Here is a 23,920-nt window from a genome sequence, read left to right as displayed (position 1 = left end):
TTTTTCGATCTAAATATGAATACTTTACGTTGTAATAGAATCTAAATATTGGTGTATAAAAATATAAAAAGAGCCACAACCCTATATCAACAATTTGACTTCCAATGCATATCCTGCACAAGGTAGCAGAACATCTTTCATGAGGAATCGAGTTCCTGATCCTCGGCCACTTTCTCTTGTATCTTTGTGTTTAGCTCCACTACCCAATTGCAGAACTGCCCGTCCTTGAGGTTGACGAAATCGGCAAGGAAGACATTCACTGTAGGATCATCTTTTGGCTCAAAGGGACCCGGAATCTGCTCCTGAATCCATGGCTGCAACTTCTTGTCCACCCGCTTGGCTGTACTTTTCAGGGTGAAGAAGAGCCGGAAAGCAATGTAGCGGCCTGTGGGCGTGATGAGGCACTGGGAGACATACCCTTGCTGGGGCTGTCGCGACAGTAGGGAGTCTTCCAGAAACGACCGCAGCTTCTTGACACTCGCTTTATTAGGCCATGGTGTGGGCCAAGTATAGCTGGGCCAGAACCTTAATGGCAAGGGAATAGGACACCGCCTATAGATGATCACCAAGCTGCGTTGCATCTCCGCACATCGATTCAGAGTACAATCCTTGAGGGAACCATCGACGGTGGAGTACAGCCGATGGCCGAAGAACTGTATTAGATCCTTGTGCAGCTGCTGGTGATGAGCCACTGTCAGGGCGTAGAAGTGCTGCAGGTCGAGAATGACCAACTCCTCGGGATGGGAGTCCACAAACTGCCGAATCTCCAATAGTGGCTCGAAAATCTCCATTGCAAAGAGGCCATGACAGTAGTAGAACTTATCATCCCTCTGGGCTATCCTCAGATCAAAGTAGCGCACACCCAACTGCAGTTGTTCCAATGTCCCGGAGCTCTGGGTTTTGCTCCAACGGCGCACGAAGCAGGGAAAGAAGCGATGCCATCGCCGAATGGCCTTTTCCGCGTCAGGCGATAATTTGGACTTGCTATTTATGCCATATGTCATTGAATTGTGGGAACCTATACTAGAATGGAGACGCCTTAATTAATTCCATTAATGGGGTGATCTCATCCATACCTGGAATGGCTAGATTGATGATGGACAGGTCGCGCAATTCACTTGGCAGATCTCGCATCCAGTGCTCCTTGGTCATAGTGCTCCTTTGCTTTTCTGATAATAAAGCCGAATACCGTTAAAGTTGATTTGATACTACGGTCCATAAATAATCCGGTGGCTACCAAATGGGGGGTTTATATTGCGTAGTATTTTTTTTAGGGCTGCATTACTTTCTAGCATTTGTTAAATACCTAGTAAACAAAAACAGCTGATTTTAACCCGCCAAAAATTTAAAATAAATATAAACTGCAGTAGATTTTCTGTAGCCAAAACCACTATTAAGTTAAAGTTGAAGTTTTTTCATTATAACTTTAAAACAATTTACTTCCCTAGGTGAAAGTTTGACATATTAAGTTTTTACGAACAGGTTCGAGTAACCATATTGTTTTAAAATTATATTTCATTCTTTTCAATGTTCTTTAATATACATATTTTCTTGTTAAGTAAAATATACACTTATTATAAAAATGTAATTTGTGGGTCAACAAATTTTGTAATCTCCCAACCTAGTTTTGTTTTCTGGAACCAGACTTCAACAGGTCCCACTGTGCTGCCTTGAAATCAGCTGTTCAGTTGGCCGTTAGTGAATCACCTTCAGTATTTCGTGATTTTGGTTTATTATTATTTTTCCCAGAGGATGTCGCGCGAGTGCGAGTTCCTGGTGATCGGTGGCGGCATCGCTGGCGTTAGCTGCGCCGAGTCCTTGGCCATCTGCCGACCCACTGCCTCCATTCTCCTGCTCACGGAATCCAGCATCGTTAAGAGTGTCACCAACTTGGTGCCGGTGGCTCGCTATCTGCACAAGTTCGATGTCCGGGAACGAGATGTCTCCGAAATGGGAGCCATCATCGAGACTCTAGTGGACCAATTGGATCACATCAACAGCAAAGAGCACTGGATTCGCACCATAAAGGGTGTGGTGATCAAGTATCGCTATCTGTGCCTCTGCACTGGTGGAGTACCCAAATTATTCTGCGGCCAGGTACTCGATCCCTGCGCCTTTGGCATTCGGGACACGGATTCTGTGCTGTATTTGCAGCGCAAGTTGGCGGCAGCCAAGGATGTGCTGATTCTGGGCAATGGCGGCATTGCCAGTGAGTTGGCCTACGAGCTGAAGGATGTTAATGTCCATTGGGTGGTGAAGGATGCCCACATCTCGGCCACCTTTGTGGACCCAGGAGCAGCGGAGTTCTTTCAGCTGGCCAGGAGCGAGTTGGATGCACAGGATTCCTCTCCGGTAACGGCTATCAAACGTATGCGATATGGCGAAGTGCTTCCCAAGGAACAGACTAATAAACATGGTGCTGCTTTGGGTCCGGATTGGCATCGCACCTTCGAATTGAGTGGGGCAGCTGGAGGAGCAGATAAACGCCTTCCGAAGATCTACTACAAATCTCGCATTTATTCGACCCTGGAGCTTCCCGATGAAGCAGGATATGAAGTCCAGTTGCAACACGAGGATGGGAGTAAGGAGCAGCTGACCTGTGACTTCATTGTTTCCGCCACGGGAGTTTCGCCGAACACCTTTTACAGCTGCGATTCCAAGCTGAAGTTGTCTGAGGATGGTGGCATTCTCGTGGATGAAATGATGCGTACAAATCTGGAGGATGTTTATGCAGCCGGTGATGTCTGCACGGCCAACTGGCCAGCAGCGATGCACTGGTTCCAGATGCGCCTGTGGACGCAGGCCCGACAAATGGGCTCGATGGCGGGGAGGAGTATGGCAGCCGCCAGCGAGGGTGAAACCGTGTACCAGGACTTCTGCTTCGAGCTCTTTGGCCATGTAACCAAGCTCTTTGGCTACCCAGTCGTCCTGCTGGGGCGATTTAATGGCCAGGACTTGGGCCAGGACTATGAAATCCTAGTGCGCTGCACTCGCAACAAAGAGTACATCAAGTTTGTCCTGCAAAAGGGTAGACTGCGCGGTGCTATCCTCATCGGCGACACCGATTTGGCCGAGACCTGCGAAAACCTCATCCTAAACGGCATCGATCTGGAGCCCTATGGCGATGATATACTTAATCCCGATATTGACATTGAAGACTATTTTGATTAGTTTATTATGGGCTAGCTTAAGTATTAAAACCATTTAGAATAATTCGTACGCTGGAAGCTTACTGCTAGGATTGGCTTGTTCCTGGATTTGTTGGGGCTTTTTTGGACCTCTGTCATTTGAGCTTGCCCTCGGTGCCTGTGAATTATGTGTTTAAATGTGAGTTTATACCTTTGTCGATCCTAACTCGCACATTAAGAATACTTACCCACATACTTGATCTCATCGAAGGCCTTGCGCGCCTTTTTGAGCTCCTCGTTCATGGTCAGGAGGTCCTTAACTCTGGCGTATTTTCGAGGATCCTTGCGCACCAGGAAGATAATGTCCTCCACCTGAACGCGACCCGTCCGACCGATTTCCATTGCCCGGTGGGTGGTCTCGGCTATATATTCGATGACCAAATCTTCCAGCAGATCCACGGTTTCCGTGTACGGATTCTTGTCGTCGCCAAAGCCGAACATCATGCAGCGCAACTCCTTGCTAAAAAGACGCTTTCGTCCCGAATTAGTGGCCACAAATTGGTCATCCTCCGCATCGTCATCAAAGTTGAACTGGAAAAGTTAAAGAACCATCATTAGGTGTCTTGAAACTATATGTCCCAATATATTCTTACATCCCCGCCTTCAAAATTTTCTTCTGGCATGCTGTTTGATGCCATTTTTCTTTAGTTTTTGTTAATTGTTGTGTTTACATGAAAAACACCGCACTGAATGAGTATTTTGAACATCTGTTGGCATCGATACTTTCAGCAGTGCTGACAGATTTCGTTGGGAAAAGTAGCTAAATGGAAAACTAAGCAAAATGGCAAAAACTTTCTGAAACCACCGCATTTTATATGGCTAACCAAAATTGCTTTTACTTATATTTCTTTATAGTTATTTGATTTGATTGTTACAAAAAAAATCATTAAATTGTATTTTAAATATGGTCCGTTAAAAACGAAACGGCTAGATAAGAAATTGAATAGAACAGAAATAAAAGCCAGATTGGTCGAGAAAATAGCTAAGCTACTTTATCGCATGGTTGCTCTGTGCGATAACTCCTCCCGAATAATCGTTATCGAAGCCACAGCCTGCACACGCATTTCAAAAATCTTTCCAAACGTATACATTGCAAATAACTAAACAGGCGCAAAATGGAAGTGTTTACCTTCGAGAAATCGTATTTAGAGCGCCTGAAGGAAGCGGAGGCGGTGCTTTCCTGGGAGGGGGCCGTAATGCCCGCCTCTCAGGTTCGATCCGAGTGGAAATCCTACGTAGAACTGAAGATCGAGCCTGCAGGTAAGCCACCCACACTAGTGCAAAATTCAACAAAGACTAGCCCATACCACATACATCAAACGTACACATACAGGTTGGCAGGCGATTTGGAAAATACCGCGCGTTATTTGCGAGGATCTTAAACTTCGCTATCCCACCATTGTGTACGGCTACGTGGAGCAGGTGATCTTCGATGAGCTAAAGGCTGTCTTTGTGGTCACCGCCGTCCAGGACAACGATGTCCACCTGCCGGAGAGCAACGAGGTGTCCCTGGTGGAGCTGTGGCCCACGGTGCAGCAGGAGAACTCGGCCCTGAATGTGGATACCACGGCGGAGTGCATTGATCGGTTGAGGTTTTTCTATACGCACGTTTGGATGCCCTGGGACAAGGATTACGACGATGATCGCGATTGGGTGCAGCAGCATCTACAGGCTCGCATCCAGTTGGTCTGTGATCTCAGCAAGAATCGGCTACCCCGTCCACTGGCGCTGCACATGCGCACCCTGCTCACCGAAGCCAGTTACATCCAGCAGCGCTTGGACTTCCTAGAACTCGATCTCAGCGATGCCGAGAGCGACGACGAGGCCGTGGAACTTAATGACAATGGAGCGGAGCCGGCCAGAAAACAATCGAAAACAGGCAATGCCAATGGCAGCCTTAATGTGTCCAGTCTGCCGGTAACGGACCTAATGTGCCTGCACCTTCGCATGGCCATCATTAGGAGCGAGTTCGAGGTTCTGGAAAATCCTGAAATGAGGCGGGCCTACAGTGAGTTGCAGTCGAACAGCTTGAAGAGGATTCGCAGCTCATCAGGAAGAACCAGACAAATGGACGATCTCTTGGCTGAACGGAATCCCATTAGCCATGTGGTCACGGTGCCAGGAAAACTGCAGCAGCAGCTGGATCTGCTGAAGCTGGCCCAAATGCAGGTCAAGCCAGAAGCGCAGGTGCAGTTGTCAAATACGCTGCAAGATGTTTTAGGCATCTGCCAGAGCAATGATCATATACTACTTTCTCCCGGTGAGCACACCATCAAGTTTTTGGAACATCTCAACGACAGCGGCAGCATGAGTGGCCTGGTCCAACCGGAAGCTATACTAACTCCGACTGCAGATCTTTCCCAGCTGCCGGTGGTGTGTTCCAGCGATGAGGATAGCACTCTGCTGGTCATTGATGGTGATTATACGCTGTCACAACTTGTCTTGGATTGCCGCCACGTCCGCCGGGGCATTCTACTGCGCAATGGCACCTTGACGATGCGAGGTTGTCGCCTTTTGGGCGATGGCAGCTCCAGCACTCAGGAGGGAATCGTCTGTATGCCTGGCGCCAGTGTAGAGCTCAAAAGTTGCATAATTGAGAACTTTTCTGTGGGCATTTCAATGCGACCGAGATCTTGCGTCGAGTTAGGAGGCGTGCAATTCAAAAACTGCAAAACAGGACTGGAGTTGCTGGATAAGACCGCTTCGGTAAATCTGCAGGGAAGCAAGTGCAGCTTCGACAGCTGCACTCTCGGAATCATGGCCGATGGCCTAACCATGGGGGAGGAAAGTACAGAAAAGACCGTGATATTAAACAAGTTCAGCGAACTGCAGCGGTAAGTATTTAAATCATTGACAGTTGTAAATGTTTACCTTCATCAAAGCAAGAACGATTTTTGTTACCTATAGTAAGACAATTTATTAAGTTAAGCCTTTTTATTCCAGCTACAACGAGGACAACTTGCTGGGTAACTGCACTTTTAAAAATTGCACGAGAAATATCCGCATTTTCAAAGAGGACGACCATCTTCTGGCCCAGCGCTCGTATCAACGACTCCTGCAAGAGGAAATCGGGGGTGAAAATAAGGAGAACATTCAAATGGCCTAGGGGTATTACATGCACGTTAACAGTTAAATCAGTTTACCCTTTAATAAGCAAATACTTGATTAATAAATTTAAAGTTAGCGGTAACCGAAAAACATATGGTCACTAATGAAATACGGTGGAAACTCTAAGTGAATGGTAAAGCTACAATTTTTCGAAACCTTTGTTCAATGAATTTTTTCTTATACCCTCTTTTATTTATTTTTGTATTATTATTTAACATCCAATTTGCACGATTTTGGTTTAATTATCATTTCAACAAAGGTAAGTGTTTTAGAAACTGATCCACCTGTCAAAGAATCCCAACCAATTCCAAAACCTTCTCCGTTTTTTATTCCGTTTTTATACCATTTTGCATTGAGGTTACCGTAATTTTAAATGTTAAAAATTATAAATTGTAGATGACCAGTTTTATTTATATCCATACCCTGTGGAACAATTGTGAAACCACCAACCACTGTAATAAGGGATTCCGCAGTTACTGCTAGAAAGGTCATTATCTCTGTCAAATGTGGTAAACTTCATTTTCTCATGCGATCTCAGGGAGTCCCCCGCTGTGCCAGAATACTTTCCTAAAGTTTTTAGCTCAAATTCCTCCTTTTCACTTCCAATTTTAAAATTATCATATCTAGCGTAGCCACCAACGTCATTTTCACGTCGAAGCGTAATGAAAAGTTCATATTGTTTTGCATTCGTAATAATATGTAAATTTTCGAGCCCGATAAAATATTCAGCTCTAATAAGGCCAAATCCGTCTTTGTACTCCGTCCAGCTTTTGTTGAAATCTACAAAACCGTCAAGACGCCTCTGAATTACCATCCAACCACACGATTTACAAGTAGCTTTTATCTCTTTCAATGTATTCATTCGGCCAATCGTGATATTATAAATGTCATCTGGACCTTCGCGAGGACACCAGACTTTTCTTTTGCACTTCAAAAGCTTGCTCTGCAAGGCCTTGTTCGTGGACACTAAAGTAGGCATTTTCTTTTGCAGGGTACTGCAAGGAACCACATTGTTGGTAACTAGTTTTTCCCTTTTCCGACCGTCTGACCGTTTCAGACCGCCTGATCGTTTCAGACCGTCTGCAACGAAAAGTAAATACGTTACAGTCATCACAAAAATACAGGATTTCATTTCCCGGCTCTAATAAAGTGATTTCTTTCACATTCAACTTAAGAATGAACTGAGCTATAGGATTTAACGGCTATTTTGTTTAGTTATGCATATTACTAAGTTCCGCCTGGTGTTCTCTGTGTATAGAAGCGTATAATTTAGTTTAAAAGTGTATGCAAACATTCAGGCCTAGTCATCATTTCATAGTTTTGATGGTTTTCCAAATTAAAAACTCTTTTTATGTATGTAGTGCCCATTTGTATTTATTTCAGGAATTGTATTATTGTGTGTTTTATATGGACATTTGCTTAGAATATTGTCCGTTCGCTTAGAACAAATTTAACGCACATTTTAGAAGTTAGTTACGCTTCAATTTTTTCATTATCATAGGAACCGTTTCCAATGCTAAGCATTGAGGTATTATCATCATTTCAACATGGGTAAGCGAGATGTTAAAGTCGTAGTCTTTATTCCAAGAACCCCAAAAAATCCCATAATCTTTTCCTTCTGGTTTTTTTCCGTCCTTATAATACTTTCCATTCAGCGAGCTGTAATTTTAAATGTTTAAAGTTATGCCTTTTAAGAATTAATTCGTACTACAAACCTTGTAGCACATTTTTTAAACCACCAACCACCGTGATGATGTTTTGCGCAGTTCTCAGTATGTGAGTCGTTATCACGGTCAAATGTGCTAAACTTAGCGTTCTCATGATATTTAAGAGAATCACCTGCTGTACCCGAATATTTTCCAACCACCTTTAGCATATACGACTCCTTCTCACTTCCAATCTCTATTTGATCATAATGAGCGTAGCGACGGTTTCCCTTCTTATCCCGAAGCTCAATTAACACTTGGCAACGGTGTGCCTTCGTGATTAGATGCAGTTTTTCGAGACCAATAAAAAAATCTCGTTTGATGTTTCCAAATCCTGCTTTATAATGCTTCCAGCCACGGTTGAAGTTTTCAGAGCCATCAGAACGTCGCTGAAATATCATCCAACCGCACCTTTTGCAGGAAGCTTCGAAAGTAATTGCTGTTCTTGCAATGTTGTTCCCACCGAGCGTAATTTTGTAAATGCCATCTGGACCTTTGTTAGGACATCTGTCTCTTTGTTTACATTTGAAAATTTCGTTCTGCAAAGCCCGGTTAGAGGTTTCCAATTCATTTGCTTCGTTTCTAAGTGCACTACATTCCTCTACCGGATCCTGCTCTTTAATATCCTTTGTTTTCTTCTGCACCCTTTTGACAGATTGCGCAAGAACAAGGATTGTCTCCTCTAAAAACATGCAGGACAGAGTCAGCACCAGAATGCACGATTTCATTTTCCGTCAGTTGTGAATTGTTTCATCTTTTACTCAAGACTAAACGGAGCTGAAACCATTTACCGCATATTAACTTAGTTCGGTACGGTACATTGCTTTTCAATTTTATGCAGAAAGGTACGCTATAGATGAGTACATCGATTTTCAGATACCAACCCTAAGGGCTAACTTGTACTACAGAATTACCTTAATTAAAAGGCGCTGTTACTTCTTTTACAATAATTTTTTTTTATAAACAACAAGCAACATATGTTAACTAAGCTTTCTGCTTCTGTCCCTGACCGTAGTACTCGTTGTAATCGTACTCCCTGAATGGTACATCGTATGTTAGATATCCGGAATCGCGTGCCTGCTGCACGGCAACCTGAAGTCGCAAATGGCTCTTCTGGCACAGGCCCGTCTTCGAGTAGCTGAGAACATCTCCGCTGTAGGGCGAGATGAACTGCTCCAGGAGTTCCGTGTTGCGGTAGTCCAGCACCAGGTACTCATCGCGGCAAATGGGACAAGGATTTCCCGTGGTGATCCTGTTCTGGCGGATGCACTGCTTACGGGTTTTGCGTGGCGCATACATGCCCTTGTGGTTGCGCCTGAAAATATAAGATGCATTATAAGATCATGTTTCGGTTGAGATTCCTATGTAAAAATAGCTGAGAACATCTCAATTGAGATTCCTATGTAACCAAATACAAATTCCTAACGTTTCGTTGAACAAGATTTTTGTAACAGTCCCGGTTACAGTTCAAAAACGATCTTACAATGATTAGTTTTCAAAGAGCCTGCAGGTGAAAATCTTAGCTGCTTATATGTTAACGGTGTAGATGGTAGCTGTAAGGCTGTCATATCTAAACTGTTGAATTTGGGATAGCTCAGATACGGATTTGGGAGACCTTCTGGAGATTCCCCCAAGATGTTTATTGGGCCTACCGGTACTGCGTCCACACAAAGTCCTCGCCGTAGGTTTGCTTATAGGCAGCGCTCTTCAAGTAGCGGATCGATGTCTCCACGGGGATAAGCTTGCTGCGATCCTTTGGATCTGATGCGGAACCACTGGAGTTGTCCTCGCCCTCGCCCTCCGTGGATTCCGTGGCATCCTTTTCCTCGCCTGAAGCCTCCGCCTTGCAACGCATTGCACTGGCCGTGTGAAGAGCTGCCCGGCTGTTCCTGGTTATGTTGGCCAGTCCACTGTAAATTCCACGTGCGATGGGCAACATTTTAATTGAATAAAACCAATTTGTTTTCAGTAACTACGTAACAAGGTAAATTTCATGCAGCCGGCGGATCAGCTGTTTTTTAAGCAAGGTGGCAACGCTGCAAGGTATCGATAGTCGATACATCCAGGGCTGCGACATGCTCCATTGGGGTATTCCCCGGTTTAAGTTGAAGCTCAAAATAATTTGTATAATTGTGTACGACATTTTGGAAAGAGTTACCTTTTGATAAAATATTGGACTAAATTAGAGACTCGTTATAATGTTTTACCTCCTTTAATTACATTTTAGTTCGGAATCAGTTCAAAATGCCCCGATGGCGGTTTTTTTTTAAAGCCGTCAATTATGCATTTGCACTGGATTAACTGTCAAAATTTGAATATTTTTATCAGCAAAACAGGACGGAAAGTAAAGGTTTTGGCGTTTGGAACCGCTAGATTAAACAGTGAGTAGTGCAACATGGCCGAAACCAACACCAAAAAGCCCGGCAACGTAACGGTAAAGCCCACACTCACACCCACACACACATGCGACTTCGGGGGGCATGAATGAAAATGGCTGCGCCGTACGATTCGTTTTTGCCGTTAGGTTTAGTTTCTTTCGGAATTTACTGGTGCAAAGTAGCGGTACTCTTACTGCAGCTCGTGCGCGCGTGTGTGTGTGTGTGTGTGTGTGCGAGAGTGCGCGGCGTGCGTGTGTGTGTGTACGGTGGGGCAGCCTTAAATCACGTGCATACAAAAAAAAGAAGAAAAGCACGGCATTTATTTACCTTTGGATGCCACTACGAAACCAAAAAAAAAAAATAAAGGGGACGCCGACGCCCAAGTTCGCTGTAATTCAAAGTTAGTAAATGCTAAACAATCGCTGGCGTTTTGGTTCCAAATCAATACTTGGCAGACGGTCATTTAGTTTTAATTGCTGCAAGTAATAGGCCCAGGCCCACTAAAACTTTTGGAGAACCAGCGATAACAATAATAACACCTGCGAAAAGGTGAGTCAACCGCTTTCAGCGAGAACGATTTTCGCTTGCCTTTAAAAATAGAGCCATTGAAATTTCCTTATCACTTGCAAAAAGTCGCGACAACAAATAAACGGGGCTATTAATACCGCTATGCCACTACACTATTTAAAAACGAGAGCGCAGTTGGCAACCGAACAAAAGCTGTCGGTTTTGTCACCCAAAAAAAAACAACTAGGAACTTTCCCATTTTGAGTGTCTTTCGCGCATTTCGTGTAGTAAATTGTTATTTTCCTACGAAAAACGAACCACGAAAATCGTGGTTACGTTGTGCCAAATTAATACCTGTTGGCTGTGCGCCCTTTTTTATGCCTTTCGCGAGCGAACAAACAAATAATTAGCCAGGTGGGCAAGCTCGAAGTTCGGATTACTCGGTTGAGAATTTTAAGAATTTTGTAATGTTTTATTAAGCTGTGTTTTTGGAGATTTAAACAGTGTTGAAAAGTATGCTACAAAAAATTAAAATACCCTTTAAACTGCAGTAGTTGTTTCATTCTAATTAAATTCTTAAATTATTCTAATTATTTCATATATGATTTTTAAGGGGGGATTAAATTTTTTATTATTGTGCTCTGTTATTTATAGGTAATACTGAATTATCTTGAGTTCAGTTTAAGATTTTTTGGTTTACTATTCCCTCACCATACATAATAGTAACTTACATAAAAGAATACAAGTTCTTGGTAAAATCGAATTTAAAATTGTAAAATATTAACATGAAGCGAAATAGGGCAAAACCCAACCTCCAAAATGGGATATTAAAAAAAACTGTTTTTAGATTAATGTTATTTTCAAGTTTATTAAATTATGTGTAGTATTTATCGATATACACACATTCTTATTACGTTTTCAGCAATTGATAGGTTATTATGTTTCGTAGATCATATAGTTTGGCTGAGATATGCTAGGCATACCCCCTGATTACAGGGTATCTAGGACAGGCGTGGGCGTCATTGAAGTCGGCGCCAAAGAATTTAGTTGTCGGCATTCTCACATTCATTTGGGTTTCTCGGTTTACTACTCCCCATCACAACCACCCACTAACCACCCCAAATAGCCCCATTTGCACCCGCAACTCCACCAGTTCGCATTTATTTTTGAAATTTGAATCAGCGCTCTACTGGTGGTGTTCATTCCGTCCGTCTTTTGTTTATCCTGCCCGGTGCACGTCACCCGGAAATGTTTGCGTTTGCCAGCGGGGGCGTTTTGGAACTCAACCGTCAGATTATGGGTCCTGTTGTCGTGTCCTTCGAGGCTCCTGGGTTCGGTGGCATTAGTGGATGGATATATGTATGCCCACGCGTGTTTCGGTGGGGCTTTATCAATAGGTAGTTGCCAGTTTTGATTAATGTGCTTTCACCATTAGTTCGCCTAATGACAGATGGCCTATGGAACTTTGAAACAGTTAATTTGTGTAATATTTCCTATTCCAAATGGACTAATTAATGTAATTGCGAGTGCATTTGGCGGTTTTGGTATACTCAACTGATGAAAAACATGCTTTAATCAATGAAATTTTTATTGAATTCAATTGAGTTCGAGGAAGTCAAGTAACCTCAATTATGGGTTATTTAGAAAATTGTAAATTGGTGTTAATCTTTATGGGTGCTATGCAGTTGTTACCACTATAATCCGTTTTCTTACTGTTTATCTCCACTGTCCTTGGTAGTTCTTATCAGTTTTACAGTCCCCGGAGATAAGTATACCCTGAGGTGTAAAATCCAAGGTGCAAATGTCATTGTTTACTTTGAATAACATTATTCTATACCTATTTAAAGACCAAACGAGACTTTGTTCTCCGCCCACATTTCGTGTTAAGGCTCATTTATCACCGAAGAGTACCCCATCGAACATAAAGAGCGGAATAACAAAGAAACAAATAAGCTGCTAAAAATATAATCCTTTGACCCATCGCGTTTTTCAACCTACCCCAAAAAGCAGGCGGATAGCGTTCACAACAATTTAAATACCAATTTGCCTAATTAAGGCACCTCTAGACCGCGCCTCCGCCACTGACAACTCAACTCATTCGGTAGAGTTAGCTTCTGGCGGTCCCCACAGACCAGTCGTAAGTCCAAAATATTGCGTGACCCGTCGTTTGGGTTTCTGTGGGATTAGTGGATTGGGGAAGTCGGTGCAGCTGAAGGTAATGACATCAACGCCGCAACATGCTGGGATCCCTGACCAGAGGTCATTGGTTGAAGCAAGGCGACGGTCTGTCCTTCGTTTACACTGAATAGTTTCCTCTTCTTTCTTGTTTTCCAACTGTTAAATAAACCATTTAAATATATACATATCCTTTCTAAAATGTACACCCACCTGGTTGTCCTCGCAATCGTTAATTATGTAGAGGCGACCAATTGAACCAGATGCCCCCTTTCTCAGGCAATAGAATCGGTGGCCTGACATTGAATTGAGGCATTGCATTGGCAATCAGTCAGGAATTGTCATCAAGGCCTTCAAGTTGTTTTTATATCGCTCAGATCGTCAGTGTTGTGACTGGCCTTGCTTCTCAATTTGCAGACCATGACAGGCAAGAGCGATAAGGATATTTTGGCCAACTCCATGTACGAGGATGACCCCAATGGCAACTCAGCGCCCGCCACCACAGAGGATCAGGAAACGGCCATGCCGGAGGAGCTAAAGGTCGCTGGTGCCACAACAAAAGGGACCAACGCTGCGGCAATAACATCGACTTCTCCGCGCTGGGGACCCCAGAATAAGGGTGCCCAGGAACTGGCCTCGCTGTACAGTCCAGGTGAGCTGTTCCCACCGAACAACCCATTAAATCAGGTTATTACCGGTTACGAATACAGTTTCCTGTAGGTAGATTATAATAACCATTATTACTTTTAATTACACGTCTGATTATACATATGTGATATCACATAACTAACTTACAAATCCAAGAACGAGTAGGTTAAAACATTTTTTTATAAAGTGTTAAATCATGTTAGTCCTAATCCCTTTTTGGTATCATACGAAAACAATTTAAGTTTGAAGAATCCCCGGAAAACAGATGCTAACGAAGTAATGTTTTTACATATAACTTGACGTCTTCTATTAATGAAGAAAGTTATCGACTCCACAGACTGTTAGAAAAGGTCCTGTTACATTATAATATATAATGTTCTCTTGTCTGGATTTAATTCTTGAAAAAAAGAGTATTTATGTCCATTTTTCATTAAATAGACTTTTGAAATCGTATTTAAATATTTTTTTCTTGCGGATAATCAAACTAAAAAGTATTCTTAATATGTTAGTTAACATTACAGGAGTACAAAAAATGATATACATATATTATTATTGTACTAGCTTTATTAAAAAAGAGTAGATAAATTTAAGGGACATCATCTCAGGATATTTCATTACCTGATTTTGGAATCTTAAAAATCGCTTTTATTATATTAAAAATATTGTACTTCAACAGGAAAGCGTGCCCAGGAAATCATTTGCGTCTACACTTGTATTGGCCTTATGATTATCAATCTAGCCCTAATTGTTAGGCACCTGCGTTTGGAGCGAATAAGTGTGGCTTTTCTGTCGGCCCTATGTGGCATTATAACGGCTGACTTTGCTTCTGGATTGGTGCACTGGGCGGCAGATACTTGGGGATCGGTGGATTTACCCATGATTGGAAAGGTGAGCAATGCCATACCACCGACTATCTGTTAAATAATAAAATATATTTTCGTTATTAGAACTTTTTGCGACCGTTTCGAGAGCATCATCTGGATCCCACTTCAATAACGCGTCACGATTTCATCGAGACAAACGGCGACAACTTTATGGTGGGCATACCAATCCTCGGATATTTGGCTCACTATTTCTACATCAGGTCGCCGAGTGAGATACAGCAGCATTTTGGCTGGATAGCATATGTTTTCCTCTGCTCCATATTTGTGGCCATGACCAATCAGGTAAGCAAAACTGAATATTAAAGAGAGATAATGATTTGAAACCCATCTCCTTTAGATACACAAATGGTCGCACACCTACTGGGGACTGCCCAGGTGGGTTCTGTTACTCCAGAGCTGTCATATTATCCTTCCACGCAAGCATCATCGCATCCACCATGTGGCCCCACATGAGACGTACTTTTGCATCACCACCGGATGGCTAAATTGGCCTCTGGAACGCATAAGGTTTGCTTGTATATCGGAAATCCTTTAAATGGTTATAATAGCGAGTATTTCTTAATAGATTCTGGTCCACATTCGAGATTATTATCGAGCATTTGACGGGTCTCAAGCCCCGCGATGATGACCTGAGGTGGGCCAAGAAACTCACATAGACTCGCTGGCCAGCGACTGTATATAGGAAACTTGGACCAAGCAGCCTTAACTCGCTGAACGTCATCTTCAAATGTTATCATCTTATCGAAATGTTTTGCACAACGAAGTAGCTTTAAATGAGAGCAGATTACATACTTGTAAAGTTAACTGAACGAAAAGCATAGTTCTCGGTTGCATGTTTGTTATACATAAATAGTTTATCATTTAAGTTAGTTTTCTATAGATCTATTATATACACCTGCACACACTCGCACATTAGAGCGCATAAGCGTACATATATGCATTCATTGATCTCGCCACAGATTAATCGTACTTCGAGTGAGCCTTACGTATACCTAAATAATAAATGGAACAAATTACTGAATATCAAGCGCACTGGCTTGTCGGATAAATTTTTAAGGATTTACACAAAACAAAAGTAATTACTTGATATATAAGCTTAATGAGCCACTGATTTTGGTACCAGGTCCAAACAAAAAGACATTTTTAATACATTTCATCATCGCTGCTTTTTGATGGCTATAAAATAAAAACTTATTTACAACTATATATACAATAAATACAATTAAACTAGGCGCTGTATGCAATCAAGAACGTGACTTACAACCTTTGCCTTAAAAACGTTTTTTATATGTATAACAAAATTGTGGTTAAGCGGAATCAGTTTTTAGTACGCACACTTTTAGTGGCAAGTGTTAATCCTTTTATAAGACAACAATTTTTATAATTAATTTCGAAAGGAGTTTGTTAAGTGCAACATACTTTTCAAGTATTTCACCAGAATTTGGATTAAATCTAAGACGATTTTTTAATGAGGCCTAGTTGCTTGTATCATTTGAAGTGTTGTTGCGCAACACAGTAATTCTAAGACAGCAATATTAATTGTGATCTGAGTAAAATAAACCATAAAGCTAATAAAACCAAAACTGTATTGGGTGTACATTAATAATGATTTATTTATTTACATTTTAAGAATTGAGTTGGAGAGGGATTTGAAATGTATTAGCCGAAAGACTTACCGTTTTAAAAATCATAATTTCATTTTATAATTAGTTATACCCTTAGCTCTTAGAGAAAACTGGGTATATTATATTTGTCGGAAAGAATGTAACAGGCATTTGGGCAATCAGTTCCTTAAGTTCGTGGGGATAGTACCTGTTGCTCTGATACTTGAGCATATAATAGAAATCATATTAAAATTAATGAAGTGTGTGGTTACTTAAAATCGATGTTCCTTCGCCTCTACTCGAAGATATATTTATTTTAAAGTTGGTTAGATGACTAGCTCGGAACATTTTGCTGCAAAATAAAAAACACTCTTAAGATTTGTCAAAAAAGGTTATTAAAATATATATTAAACTAATTTAGTTTATTGTGCCATTGGTTTCTTTCTCGAGGCCTTTTCCATACTTCGTTGAAGCTTTTCCTTTTTCTTTTGTTCATCCCGCTCCCGAGCCTTTGTCCACATAGCGATATTTTGCCGAGTGCGTTCGTTACGGATGGCCACCTCCCTTTCAGCATTGGCCTTGGACTGCCTTATTTGGGATTCGTTGTGGAGGAAGAAGCGTCTACAACTCCTGCGCATCCAACTTTTGCAGTTAGCTGCCCTATTTTTCTTTTTTGTGGAGCTTAAACCAGCAGGATCTTCTTGTGGCTCGACCTTTGCGGTCTCGACCTTGGTTGCCGCAATAGATCTTGTGCTTTGGCGCTTCATTCCACACAACAGAATGGAGAGCATAAGGATTGCTCCACAGGCCAGGAAGAGGGCCACCATTCTTCCCAGGCCAATATTCTCCAGCTCTAGATCCTCATCCTCCTCGGCCACTTCGTTGGCCAATTCCCTTTTCAGCCGATGGCAGTCTGCAACGGTCATGTCCTGAACATCCGCCTTATATACAGCAGGGGTATCGTTCACCCACCACATGGGCAACGATTCCGTGCTGAAGAGATCCCGACATTTGGCGTATACTTCGACCATCCATTTCTGGCACTCTGGTCTGTTGATATCGACTTTGCATGTGGGATTCATATTAGCACATGTCATACAAGTAAGATCCCAAAGTTGCAAGATTTGTTGGCACATATGACAGCGATAAATTATACATATCCCACTATGCTTTAAAAAAATTTGGAAAAGCTTTATGGTTCGATGAAGAGTCAAATAAAGTTTTAACATGTACAATGGCTTACAGCTTAAATGACGCAGTGCGTACTTTAAACTTTGGAAATATATATTGGAAATATTTGAAAGACCAAGGTATCAAATGAAAGAAATAAGTGTCTAAAAGAGGACTTACCTATTACTTAGATTCAAACTCCGTTGAGGACGGAGTTATAAGAAGCTTTAAGTAACAGGAATATTTGGACTTAGCTGAGTAAACTTATACTAGGCAACACATAGGATCTCCTTTTTCCTCTCTCACTTTTTTATATATTTTTCCACTATGATATGCTGAAAAATATCTATAGATATGTCGCAGTTCTTGAAGTTATTTGAATTCTTGAAACCGTTGAATTATTTGGCAGTTTTTAATTATCGAAGAGAGAAGGTGTTGCCAGACTTTTTGAAAAACGGCATAGCCGTCGAGTGTGGCCCGATTGCGAAAGAGCGAGAGATAAGTTGAGCGAGAGAGAAAAAACGAGTAGAGCTGGAAAAAGCATCGCCGATGTATCGATACATCAAAACATCAATTGTTTTTCCAGTTCTCTATGGCTCCAGCATGCCCGTTTATAGGGGTCTACGAGGAGAAAGAGATAAAAAAGCCGTCCGGAAGTGTTTTCCTTTGCTCACTGATCTTAACTCTCTAGCTCTAACCATTTTCGGTGTCACATCGTTTAGACAGAAACGCTTTCTTCTAAGTGTTACATACTTTTCCCTAAATACTATAAAAAAAATTAATTGGAAAATGAGTGCTGAATTCGCCCAGCCTTTTCAAATTCGCCGTGTGCACCAAAATTCGCCGCAATGTGAATGTACTAAGCATAGACTTGAACCTTGGGTTTTTTGCACTGAGCTCCAGATGGCGTGTTGGCAAACGCTGACTGTTAACAGAGCCCTGTTAAGCGCAGTCCATGAACAGAAATTTTAACTTTTCATAAATGTAAATGCTTATTCTTAAATCCATTTCTTATCTTATATTCTTGAATACATAATTAATTTCGCAACTATGTTAAATCTTTTTTATTAAGAGTATATTCAAATCTAAACAACTATATATTATGAAATATAATATCCCACTTGAATATTCCAGGAACCTAAAAACATTTTTCAAACATTAGTCGCACTGAAAAAAAAAAAACAATAGGGCAAAAATGGATCATTCCCTAACAGCCACTGATAACAATTTCGAAATTAACGGTTACCCGTTTTGCCGGCCCCAACAGACTGTTAGCCACCGGCTGTTAGCCAGCGGTTAACAGTTGCTTAACAGTTGCTTAACAGCAGCCATTTTTTTACATGCGCATTTCGGGGATTTACACACCTTGAAAATTTTACGTGCGCTTTTTGGGGATTTACGTTGAAATGTAAAAAGCAAAGCAAAAAGTAGAAAACGCCCTCGGTGGCGGTGGCCAGATTTGTCCCTACTACTTCTTCTACTACTCTTATACTCAACTTTCGTCATTCAATATATTTATGCTTCCACAATTTAAAAATTTAACGATTTCAAAATTATCCCCAATCCAAAACAAAAGTAGATAATGAATATTAATATATATAACTGTTTATTCAAAAAGGTCAGGGAAGGACTCGTCCGCTATGAGACTCATTAAGTCGCCAACGGTCTCCGGCTCCGCGATCGGCTCTGCGCCTTGGGGGTTTATAAAAGCCTGTATAAGGAAATGGAAAGTTATAACCAAATAATATACAATATATATATCCACTTACCATTCTTTTTCTATGAAACGAGCTGGACTTGTGCAGTCTTAAGTTGCGCTGCCCGACGAAAGTGCAGCCACACTCGCAGTCATATTTTTTTTTGTGTGTAATTGGCGGATGTTGATGGTACCTGTAGCTCCTGATAGAGCAAAACAACTTGGTACACTCTTCGCAACTAAAGGTCCAATGGAAGTGGCTGATGACGTGGTTCCTCAGCTTCGTTTTGTTTTGAGCCTTAGCTCCACAGATTGGACACAAAGATTTTGCATTCGAATTAAAGAACTTATCGATCCTCTCCTTTTCCTGGACGTGGTCGTCCAACTTCTCGTGTTCTACTAGGGCTTTGTGGCTGTGGAGGATGACGCCGCACTCCAAGCAGTCATGCACCCTCTCTAGTTTGTCCCGGTAGAGCATGCGTATCTCATCCACGTTTAGACCCCATGTCTTGGCTTGTGGGAACCATGAGACCTCGCCTGCCCTTAGGTCCTCGATGTTGCGTACTGAAAAATAAGGAAGATTGTACATACTCATGGAGTAATAGGAATGAGCTTACTGTGGCTCAGAGGCTGCAACGGCGACGAGTGGGCGAGGGTCTCGGGTGAGCCATGGAGAGTTGTTGAACTGGCCTCCAGCTCCTCGAACGATGAGTGAGGATGGAGTGGTGACTGGCTGGAGCCACTGGCCTCCAGCTCCTCGAATGTTGAGTGAGGATAGAGTGGTGACTGGCTGGAGCCACTGGCCTCCAGCTCCTCGAATGAGTTCGATTGCTCGAAGCCCACGTCGTCGAATAGTTCCCGTCGTTTTTTTTCGGGTGTCTTAGGCTGGAATGCAATCAAATACATATGTAAAATTAAATTTATAAGAAAAGACTCTATAAAATATTCTATATCCCAGAGTTAAAGAAAATACGATCAAAATCAAAGCACAATTTATTAAAAATAATTATTTTATTAATTCTCAGACCGTTTCTTTGACAGCTATATGATGTAGTCGTCCGGTTTTGATACAATTTAAATCGAAATCCAGAACTAATTAAAAATTGTATTTTCAGGCGTAGGAGGTTATATTATGCTGATCAAGAATATATATACTTTATGAGGTGCAAACTTCTGACTTAAATCATAATACCCTCTGCAAGGGTATACAAATGTGGCCCTACCTCTTCTTCTTCTTCCCTCCGTCTCTTGGGGACACGGCCAGAATTTGCATCTCCGGCTGGCTCGGACAATTCCTTCAAAGACTTCAACACGTCCAAAATGGAGGTGTTGAGAAAGAGCGCGTCCGATCCCTTGATCTCTAGCACAACATCTTTATTGTGGTACTTCAAATCCATATTAGAAAAATAGAACTCTGTATAATAGAACAAATTGTTTCCAGCAAATTTCCAATTATTTTTGCACACTGGTTTTATTATTTTTTATCGGTATCGGGTTTTCAAGCTTATCATTGGCGACTCACCATCAACTGATTAGCTTGATTCGCAAAAGTCAATGGAAAAAACAAAGTATTTAAAAGAATTCATTATTTTTGAAGAATAGAATAGAAATGCCGTTGTTCACTTAATCTGCAAATTCAAAGTCGATTTCCGATAGGTTTTTTAGCAAAATAAACAGTAGTTTTCTATCATCCTTCCCAACACTGGCATGGCTTTCTTTTTGCTTACAATTTTGCAAGCGGGACGAGATGGACTTGGATGAAGCTTACGAGCTCCTAGAATCTGGTAATGTTGATGTTCCAGATATTGATGCAATGCAGGTATTACATGCCGTTAAATTTTTTAATCATTTACAGCTGCCTAATGGGCGCCGGATAGAAGAGGTGTCGGCGGCTCTATCTTGGGCTAATGAAAAGATTAGCAAAGGATCCGTCTCTCTACTGGGAAGCCTGAACGCCAGGTGGGATTGGACGAAGCCCTTCAGCCTCCTGGTCGACGAGCTATGGCTACCGAAGGTAAGTTTTTATTTGTTTTAAGATAGTAGTGTAGTTATACCCGTTACTCGGAGGAAAGGGTATGGGTATATTGGATTCGGCGGAAAGTATGTAACAGGCAGAAGGAAGCGCCCATAACGCCCATAATGTCTTCCGCCCACATATATGTTATAACCATATATTGATTTGAATCAACCATTTTCTCAGATTCCAGAGACTGAAATAAGTTACAGGGCATCCACCTACGCCATGCAGACCTTCGATGGGTCTCACTTTCAAATAGTATTTATTGAAGTTGTCCTTCGAAATACGGGCGAACGTATTAACAATGTGTTAAATTTAATTATTAACTTTTTAAAAGATAAAAATGTTAGTCATCTCTTGCTGGCGGTTATTTCTGACAACAATCCAATTAATGCTAAAAGGGTAGATTCTCAAGTCCCAAGACTTTGGGATTATAATCATTTAAAAGCAATAACAAATGTTTCGTTTACAGAAGTCTTATTAGGAGACTTGTATACAAAACCACTCTTCAAAGATAGTTTCAAAGACGTTTTTAAAAAATTTTTTGATTTGAATGAGACTACCACGCCATCTTATTTTAGGGACACTTTAAAAACAGAAATTTCTAATCTTCAGATAGCAACATCTAGATTTTTTAACGTCTCGCCAGGGCCAGATGTTCTATTCCAGGCCCGCTATTTGAAAAACGATACCCTCGAGTCAGTAGGCCAGAGGTGGAGGATTGGCCTTAAATCAGCTTTGGAGGACCTTAAAATAACGAGAAATCAACTCGAGTCCCAAGGTGCGGAATTTTACCCACGGATCTGGGCGTCCTTTGCGGCATTGGAATTTCGAGTTGACATATTAAAGGGAGTTAACGATGAAGCTGGACCAACTAGGAAAGACCAGAGCACGCAAACGGATGGATGATTTATATAGCATAGTAAAGTAGTAGTATATTATATAGTTTAATATAGTTTAATATGTATTTCATATAATACTCATTTTATTTTAGTTTTTGATTTGAAACTAACATTTTTATTTTATTTTACTTTCTCAAAATGTAAATGTGTTACAAAGTCGATTAGGCCTCTTGGGGATACGACTATAAAAAAAACGCGCCTACACCTCTACCTCCAAGGTGGTGTGGAAAAGAGCATCTTTGTTTCCTTTCTTTTCAGGATCAATGTATGATAGAGGAGCCAGGATCCCTAGGCCATAATCAAATCGATATCGCGCGCTGGACATATTTATTAACTGCATTGCAGAACATGAATTTCATTGATTTTATTGGCATTTTTTATTTTTAGCATAGGATGTCTCATCTCAAGGGATTGGGGCGACTACTAATCGCCGTGACCTTCTTCACGTGCGGAATCTTCGTCAACATTGGACAGCTTTTGCTGATTATTCTTGTGAGACCCTTCGACAAGCGACTCTCTAGAAGTCTTATGTACTACCTCCATTACTCTTTCTACAGCAAGTAAGTATACCAAGTATAAAATATATAATTTTAAAAAATGTTTTGGTTTTTGTCACATTTCCGTTTAAAGTTTTCTAATAAGATCATTTAACAAAAGAGCATGAAGCTTATAAACCCTTATTAAAACATGAAATTGAGTTTAAAACAAGTATATTAATGTAGATACATAGAAATCAGGAATTTTATAAGTATTTTAATATATTTTTTAAATGTTCTCCCTTCTTAGTCCTAGTCTGTGTGGCGGAATGGTATGCAGGCAGCAAACTGCATGTCTACATTGATCCCGAGGACGAGAAAAGGTTCTTTGGCAAGGAGCACGGACTGTTGCTGATGAATCACACGTACGAGATTGACTGGCTAACCGCTTGGATGATCACCAACTTCGACCGCAACTTCGACCGCAACTTAAGTTCCATTGAAAAATCCAAAGTAATAATTTTATATTGCAGAAAATAGTTCAATTTAAACATTTAAAAGGATAAACAAAGTCCTAACCAACTTTAAATTTCCAATACTTATAGCCAAGACCCACCATGCTGTCCCAGTTGAATGGTGAGCCCGTGGAGCCCTACATGTACATTCGACGAGTGCCACTGGATTCCAGTTCCAGATGGTGAAAAGGAGGCCGCTGCCTTTATGCTGGACTTCTTTGCGGAGAAGGACAAGATCATCGACAGTTTCCATGAAACCGGTAGCTTCTTCAAGAATTCCGGAGTCAAGGAGGTTCCCGAGAAGATCTACAAACCGCGCCTGGCCTCCCTGCTGAACTTTTTGGGCTGGGCCACTGTATCGGTCCTTTGTATTTTGAACTACTTGGTCACCTCACTGGTTGCAGGCAACTGGACTGGCTTCATCACCGTCATATCCATCTTGGGAGGATGTAAGTTGCGATAATGTACTTTAAAAGAACTTAACATAATTTGGTATACTTTATTTTCAGTCTATGGCCTCATGGAATGCGCTGTCAATGCTTTCAAAATTAGCAAGGGCTCTGCTCATGGAGCTACTGCTGCTTTTGTAAACTTGGCGACATTATTTGATGAGATGTAATCATTACTCGACTGTGAATTCCTAGAAATATAATATACATGTATAAAAACACGAAGTAAACTGTATAACGTTATATTTTTTATGAGTTGTGATTGCCTTGTAGTTACTGCTAAGTCATATAAATTTAATCACATGATTGCTTGGTAACGCAATTGGAAATACAGGAGGCTACAGCATCGGTCAATTTGTTAGCACTAAAGATTATTCCCTTAAAAGATTATTCGCTTAAAGGTACATAAAATATATGATATAATTATTTTCCTTTGTAAAATATATAAAGATTGTTGGCAATAATATCTACTTTGAGTTCCGACTGAAAGTAACTTA

At 41.3% G+C, this 23,920-nt stretch overlaps 8 protein-coding genes and 1 pseudogene across 9 annotated transcripts; 4 read left to right on the top strand and 5 right to left on the bottom strand.

Annotated features, from left to right (window-relative positions):
- Positions 1 to 10: 10 nt before the first annotated feature.
- Positions 11 to 1,260, bottom strand: LOC108019348 (PI-PLC X domain-containing protein 2). 2 transcript variants are annotated; one of them, XM_017087171.4, is made up of 2 exons: positions 1,077 to 1,260; positions 11 to 1,018 (listed from the first exon to the last, which is right to left on the bottom strand). In XM_017087171.4, the coding sequence occupies exons 1-2, from the start codon at positions 1,150 to 1,152 to the stop codon at positions 138 to 140; spliced, it is 957 nt and encodes a 318-aa protein (XP_016942660.3). In that variant the 5' UTR covers positions 1,153 to 1,260; the 3' UTR covers positions 11 to 137. The 2 variants fall into 2 exon arrangements, with proteins under 2 accessions (XP_016942660.3, XP_016942668.3); XM_017087179.4 differs by having other exon boundaries at positions 11 to 1,023; positions 1,077 to 1,227.
- Positions 1,261 to 1,669: 409 nt separating this feature from the next.
- Positions 1,670 to 3,213, top strand: Pyroxd1 (pyridine nucleotide-disulfide oxidoreductase domain 1). The gene has a single exon (XM_017067512.4). The coding sequence runs from the start codon at positions 1,753 to 1,755 to the stop codon at positions 3,169 to 3,171; it is 1,419 nt and encodes a 472-aa protein (XP_016923001.3). The 5' UTR covers positions 1,670 to 1,752; the 3' UTR covers positions 3,172 to 3,213.
- Taf13 (TATA-box binding protein associated factor 13) lies at positions 3,146 to 3,938 on the bottom strand. The gene is made up of 3 exons (XM_017067524.4): positions 3,782 to 3,938; positions 3,377 to 3,719; positions 3,146 to 3,306 (listed from the first exon to the last, which is right to left on the bottom strand). The coding sequence occupies exons 1-3, from the start codon at positions 3,824 to 3,826 to the stop codon at positions 3,284 to 3,286; spliced, it is 411 nt and encodes a 136-aa protein (XP_016923013.2). The 5' UTR covers positions 3,827 to 3,938; the 3' UTR covers positions 3,146 to 3,283.
- Positions 3,939 to 4,214: 276 nt separating this feature from the next.
- Positions 4,215 to 6,386, top strand: nesd (nessun dorma). The gene is made up of 3 exons (XM_017069160.4): positions 4,215 to 4,448; positions 4,522 to 6,022; positions 6,132 to 6,386. The coding sequence occupies exons 1-3, from the start codon at positions 4,304 to 4,306 to the stop codon at positions 6,292 to 6,294; spliced, it is 1,809 nt and encodes a 602-aa protein (XP_016924649.3). The 5' UTR covers positions 4,215 to 4,303; the 3' UTR covers positions 6,295 to 6,386.
- A 2,552-nt stretch (positions 6,387 to 8,938) lies between these two features.
- mRpS18B (mitochondrial ribosomal protein S18B) lies at positions 8,939 to 10,022 on the bottom strand. The gene is made up of 2 exons (XM_017070630.4): positions 9,655 to 10,022; positions 8,939 to 9,317 (listed from the first exon to the last, which is right to left on the bottom strand). Exons 1-2 carry the CDS (start codon positions 9,939 to 9,941, stop codon positions 8,987 to 8,989), a joined length of 618 nt encoding a protein of 205 aa, XP_016926119.3. The 5' UTR covers positions 9,942 to 10,022; the 3' UTR covers positions 8,939 to 8,986.
- A 521-nt stretch (positions 10,023 to 10,543) lies between these two features.
- Positions 10,544 to 16,191, top strand: Kua (Plasmanylethanolamine desaturase Kua). Its single transcript, XM_017068563.4, has 6 exons — positions 10,544 to 10,929; positions 13,480 to 13,714; positions 14,387 to 14,598; positions 14,658 to 14,876; positions 14,932 to 15,101; positions 15,160 to 16,191. Exons 2-6 carry the CDS (start codon positions 13,483 to 13,485, stop codon positions 15,248 to 15,250), a joined length of 924 nt encoding a protein of 307 aa, XP_016924052.2. The 5' UTR covers positions 10,544 to 10,929; positions 13,480 to 13,482; the 3' UTR covers positions 15,251 to 16,191.
- Positions 16,192 to 16,582: 391 nt separating this feature from the next.
- LOC108012373 (uncharacterized) lies at positions 16,583 to 17,337 on the bottom strand. The gene has a single exon (XM_017077766.4). It carries the CDS (start codon positions 17,332 to 17,334, stop codon positions 16,621 to 16,623), a length of 714 nt encoding a protein of 237 aa, XP_016933255.3. The 5' UTR covers positions 17,335 to 17,337; the 3' UTR covers positions 16,583 to 16,620.
- Positions 17,338 to 18,974: 1,637 nt separating this feature from the next.
- Positions 18,975 to 20,461, bottom strand: LOC136116549 (zinc finger protein 432-like). The gene is made up of 4 exons (XM_070996837.1): positions 20,288 to 20,461; positions 19,682 to 19,949; positions 19,138 to 19,628; positions 18,975 to 19,079 (listed from the first exon to the last, which is right to left on the bottom strand). Exons 1-4 carry the CDS (start codon positions 20,459 to 20,461, stop codon positions 18,975 to 18,977), a joined length of 1,038 nt encoding a protein of 345 aa, XP_070852938.1.
- Positions 20,462 to 22,376: 1,915 nt separating this feature from the next.
- On the top strand, positions 22,377 to 23,593 carry LOC108006316 (1-acyl-sn-glycerol-3-phosphate acyltransferase delta-like; annotated as a pseudogene).
- Positions 23,594 to 23,920: the final 327 nt, after the last annotated feature.

This window comes from Drosophila suzukii, chromosome 2L, assembly GCF_043229965.1.
Source record: "Drosophila suzukii chromosome 2L, CBGP_Dsuzu_IsoJpt1.0, whole genome shotgun sequence".
NCBI classification, from domain to species: Eukaryota; Metazoa; Arthropoda; class Insecta; order Diptera; family Drosophilidae; genus Drosophila; species Drosophila suzukii.
This window is presented reverse-complemented; position numbering and strand designations above follow the sequence as displayed.

What these genes read in the sequence shown, in the direction of transcription:
- LOC108019348 (XM_017087171.4), bottom strand. Translation starts at nt 1,152, where the DNA reads ATGACCAAGGAGCACTGGATGCGAGATCTGCCAAGTGAATTGCGCGAC. An exon ending in CATCAATCTAGCCATTCCAG is followed by an intron (nt 1,019 to 1,076) that starts GTATGGATGAGA and finishes ATTCTAGTATAG; the next exon opens with GTTCCCACAATTCAATGACA.
- Kua (XM_017068563.4), top strand. Translation starts at nt 13,483, where the DNA reads ATGACAGGCAAGAGCGATAAGGATATTTTGGCCAACTCCATGTACGAG. An exon ending in GGCCTCGCTGTACAGTCCAG is followed by an intron (nt 13,715 to 14,386) that starts GTGAGCTGTTCC and finishes GTACTTCAACAG; the next exon opens with GAAAGCGTGCCCAGGAAATC. An exon ending in TGGCCTCTGGAACGCATAAG is followed by an intron (nt 15,102 to 15,159) that starts GTTTGCTTGTAT and finishes ATTTCTTAATAG; the next exon opens with ATTCTGGTCCACATTCGAGA.
- Taf13 (XM_017067524.4), bottom strand. Translation starts at nt 3,826, where the DNA reads ATGGCATCAAACAGCATGCCAGAAGAAAATTTTGAAGGCGGGGAT. An exon ending in AAAATTTTGAAGGCGGGGAT is followed by an intron (nt 3,720 to 3,781) that starts GTAAGAATATAT and finishes TAACTTTTCCAG; the next exon opens with TTCAACTTTGATGACGATGC. An exon ending in CGATGAGATCAAGTATGTGG is followed by an intron (nt 3,307 to 3,376) that starts GTAAGTATTCTT and finishes CATAATTCACAG; the next exon opens with GCACCGAGGGCAAGCTCAAA.
- nesd (XM_017069160.4), top strand. Translation starts at nt 4,304, where the DNA reads ATGGAAGTGTTTACCTTCGAGAAATCGTATTTAGAGCGCCTGAAGGAA. An exon ending in ACTGAAGATCGAGCCTGCAG is followed by an intron (nt 4,449 to 4,521) that starts GTAAGCCACCCA and finishes GTACACATACAG; the next exon opens with GTTGGCAGGCGATTTGGAAA. An exon ending in AAGTTCAGCGAACTGCAGCG is followed by an intron (nt 6,023 to 6,131) that starts GTAAGTATTTAA and finishes TTTTTATTCCAG; the next exon opens with CTACAACGAGGACAACTTGC.
- mRpS18B (XM_017070630.4), bottom strand. Translation starts at nt 9,941, where the DNA reads ATGTTGCCCATCGCACGTGGAATTTACAGTGGACTGGCCAACATAACC. An exon ending in TTTGTGTGGACGCAGTACCG is followed by an intron (nt 9,318 to 9,654) that starts GTAGGCCCAATA and finishes TTATATTTTCAG; the next exon opens with GCGCAACCACAAGGGCATGT.
- LOC108012373 (XM_017077766.4), bottom strand. Translation starts at nt 17,334, where the DNA reads ATGTGCCAACAAATCTTGCAACTTTGGGATCTTACTTGTATGACATGT.
- Pyroxd1 (XM_017067512.4), top strand. Translation starts at nt 1,753, where the DNA reads ATGTCGCGCGAGTGCGAGTTCCTGGTGATCGGTGGCGGCATCGCTGGC.
- LOC136116549 (XM_070996837.1), bottom strand. Translation starts at nt 20,461, where the DNA reads ATGGATTTGAAGTACCACAATAAAGATGTTGTGCTAGAGATCAAGGGA. An exon ending in GGAGGGAAGAAGAAGAAGAG is followed by an intron (nt 19,950 to 20,287) that starts GTAGGGCCACAT and finishes ATTGCATTCCAG; the next exon opens with CCTAAGACACCCGAAAAAAA. An exon ending in CGTTTCATAGAAAAAGAATG is followed by an intron (nt 19,080 to 19,137) that starts GTAAGTGGATAT and finishes TTCCTTATACAG; the next exon opens with GCTTTTATAAACCCCCAAGG.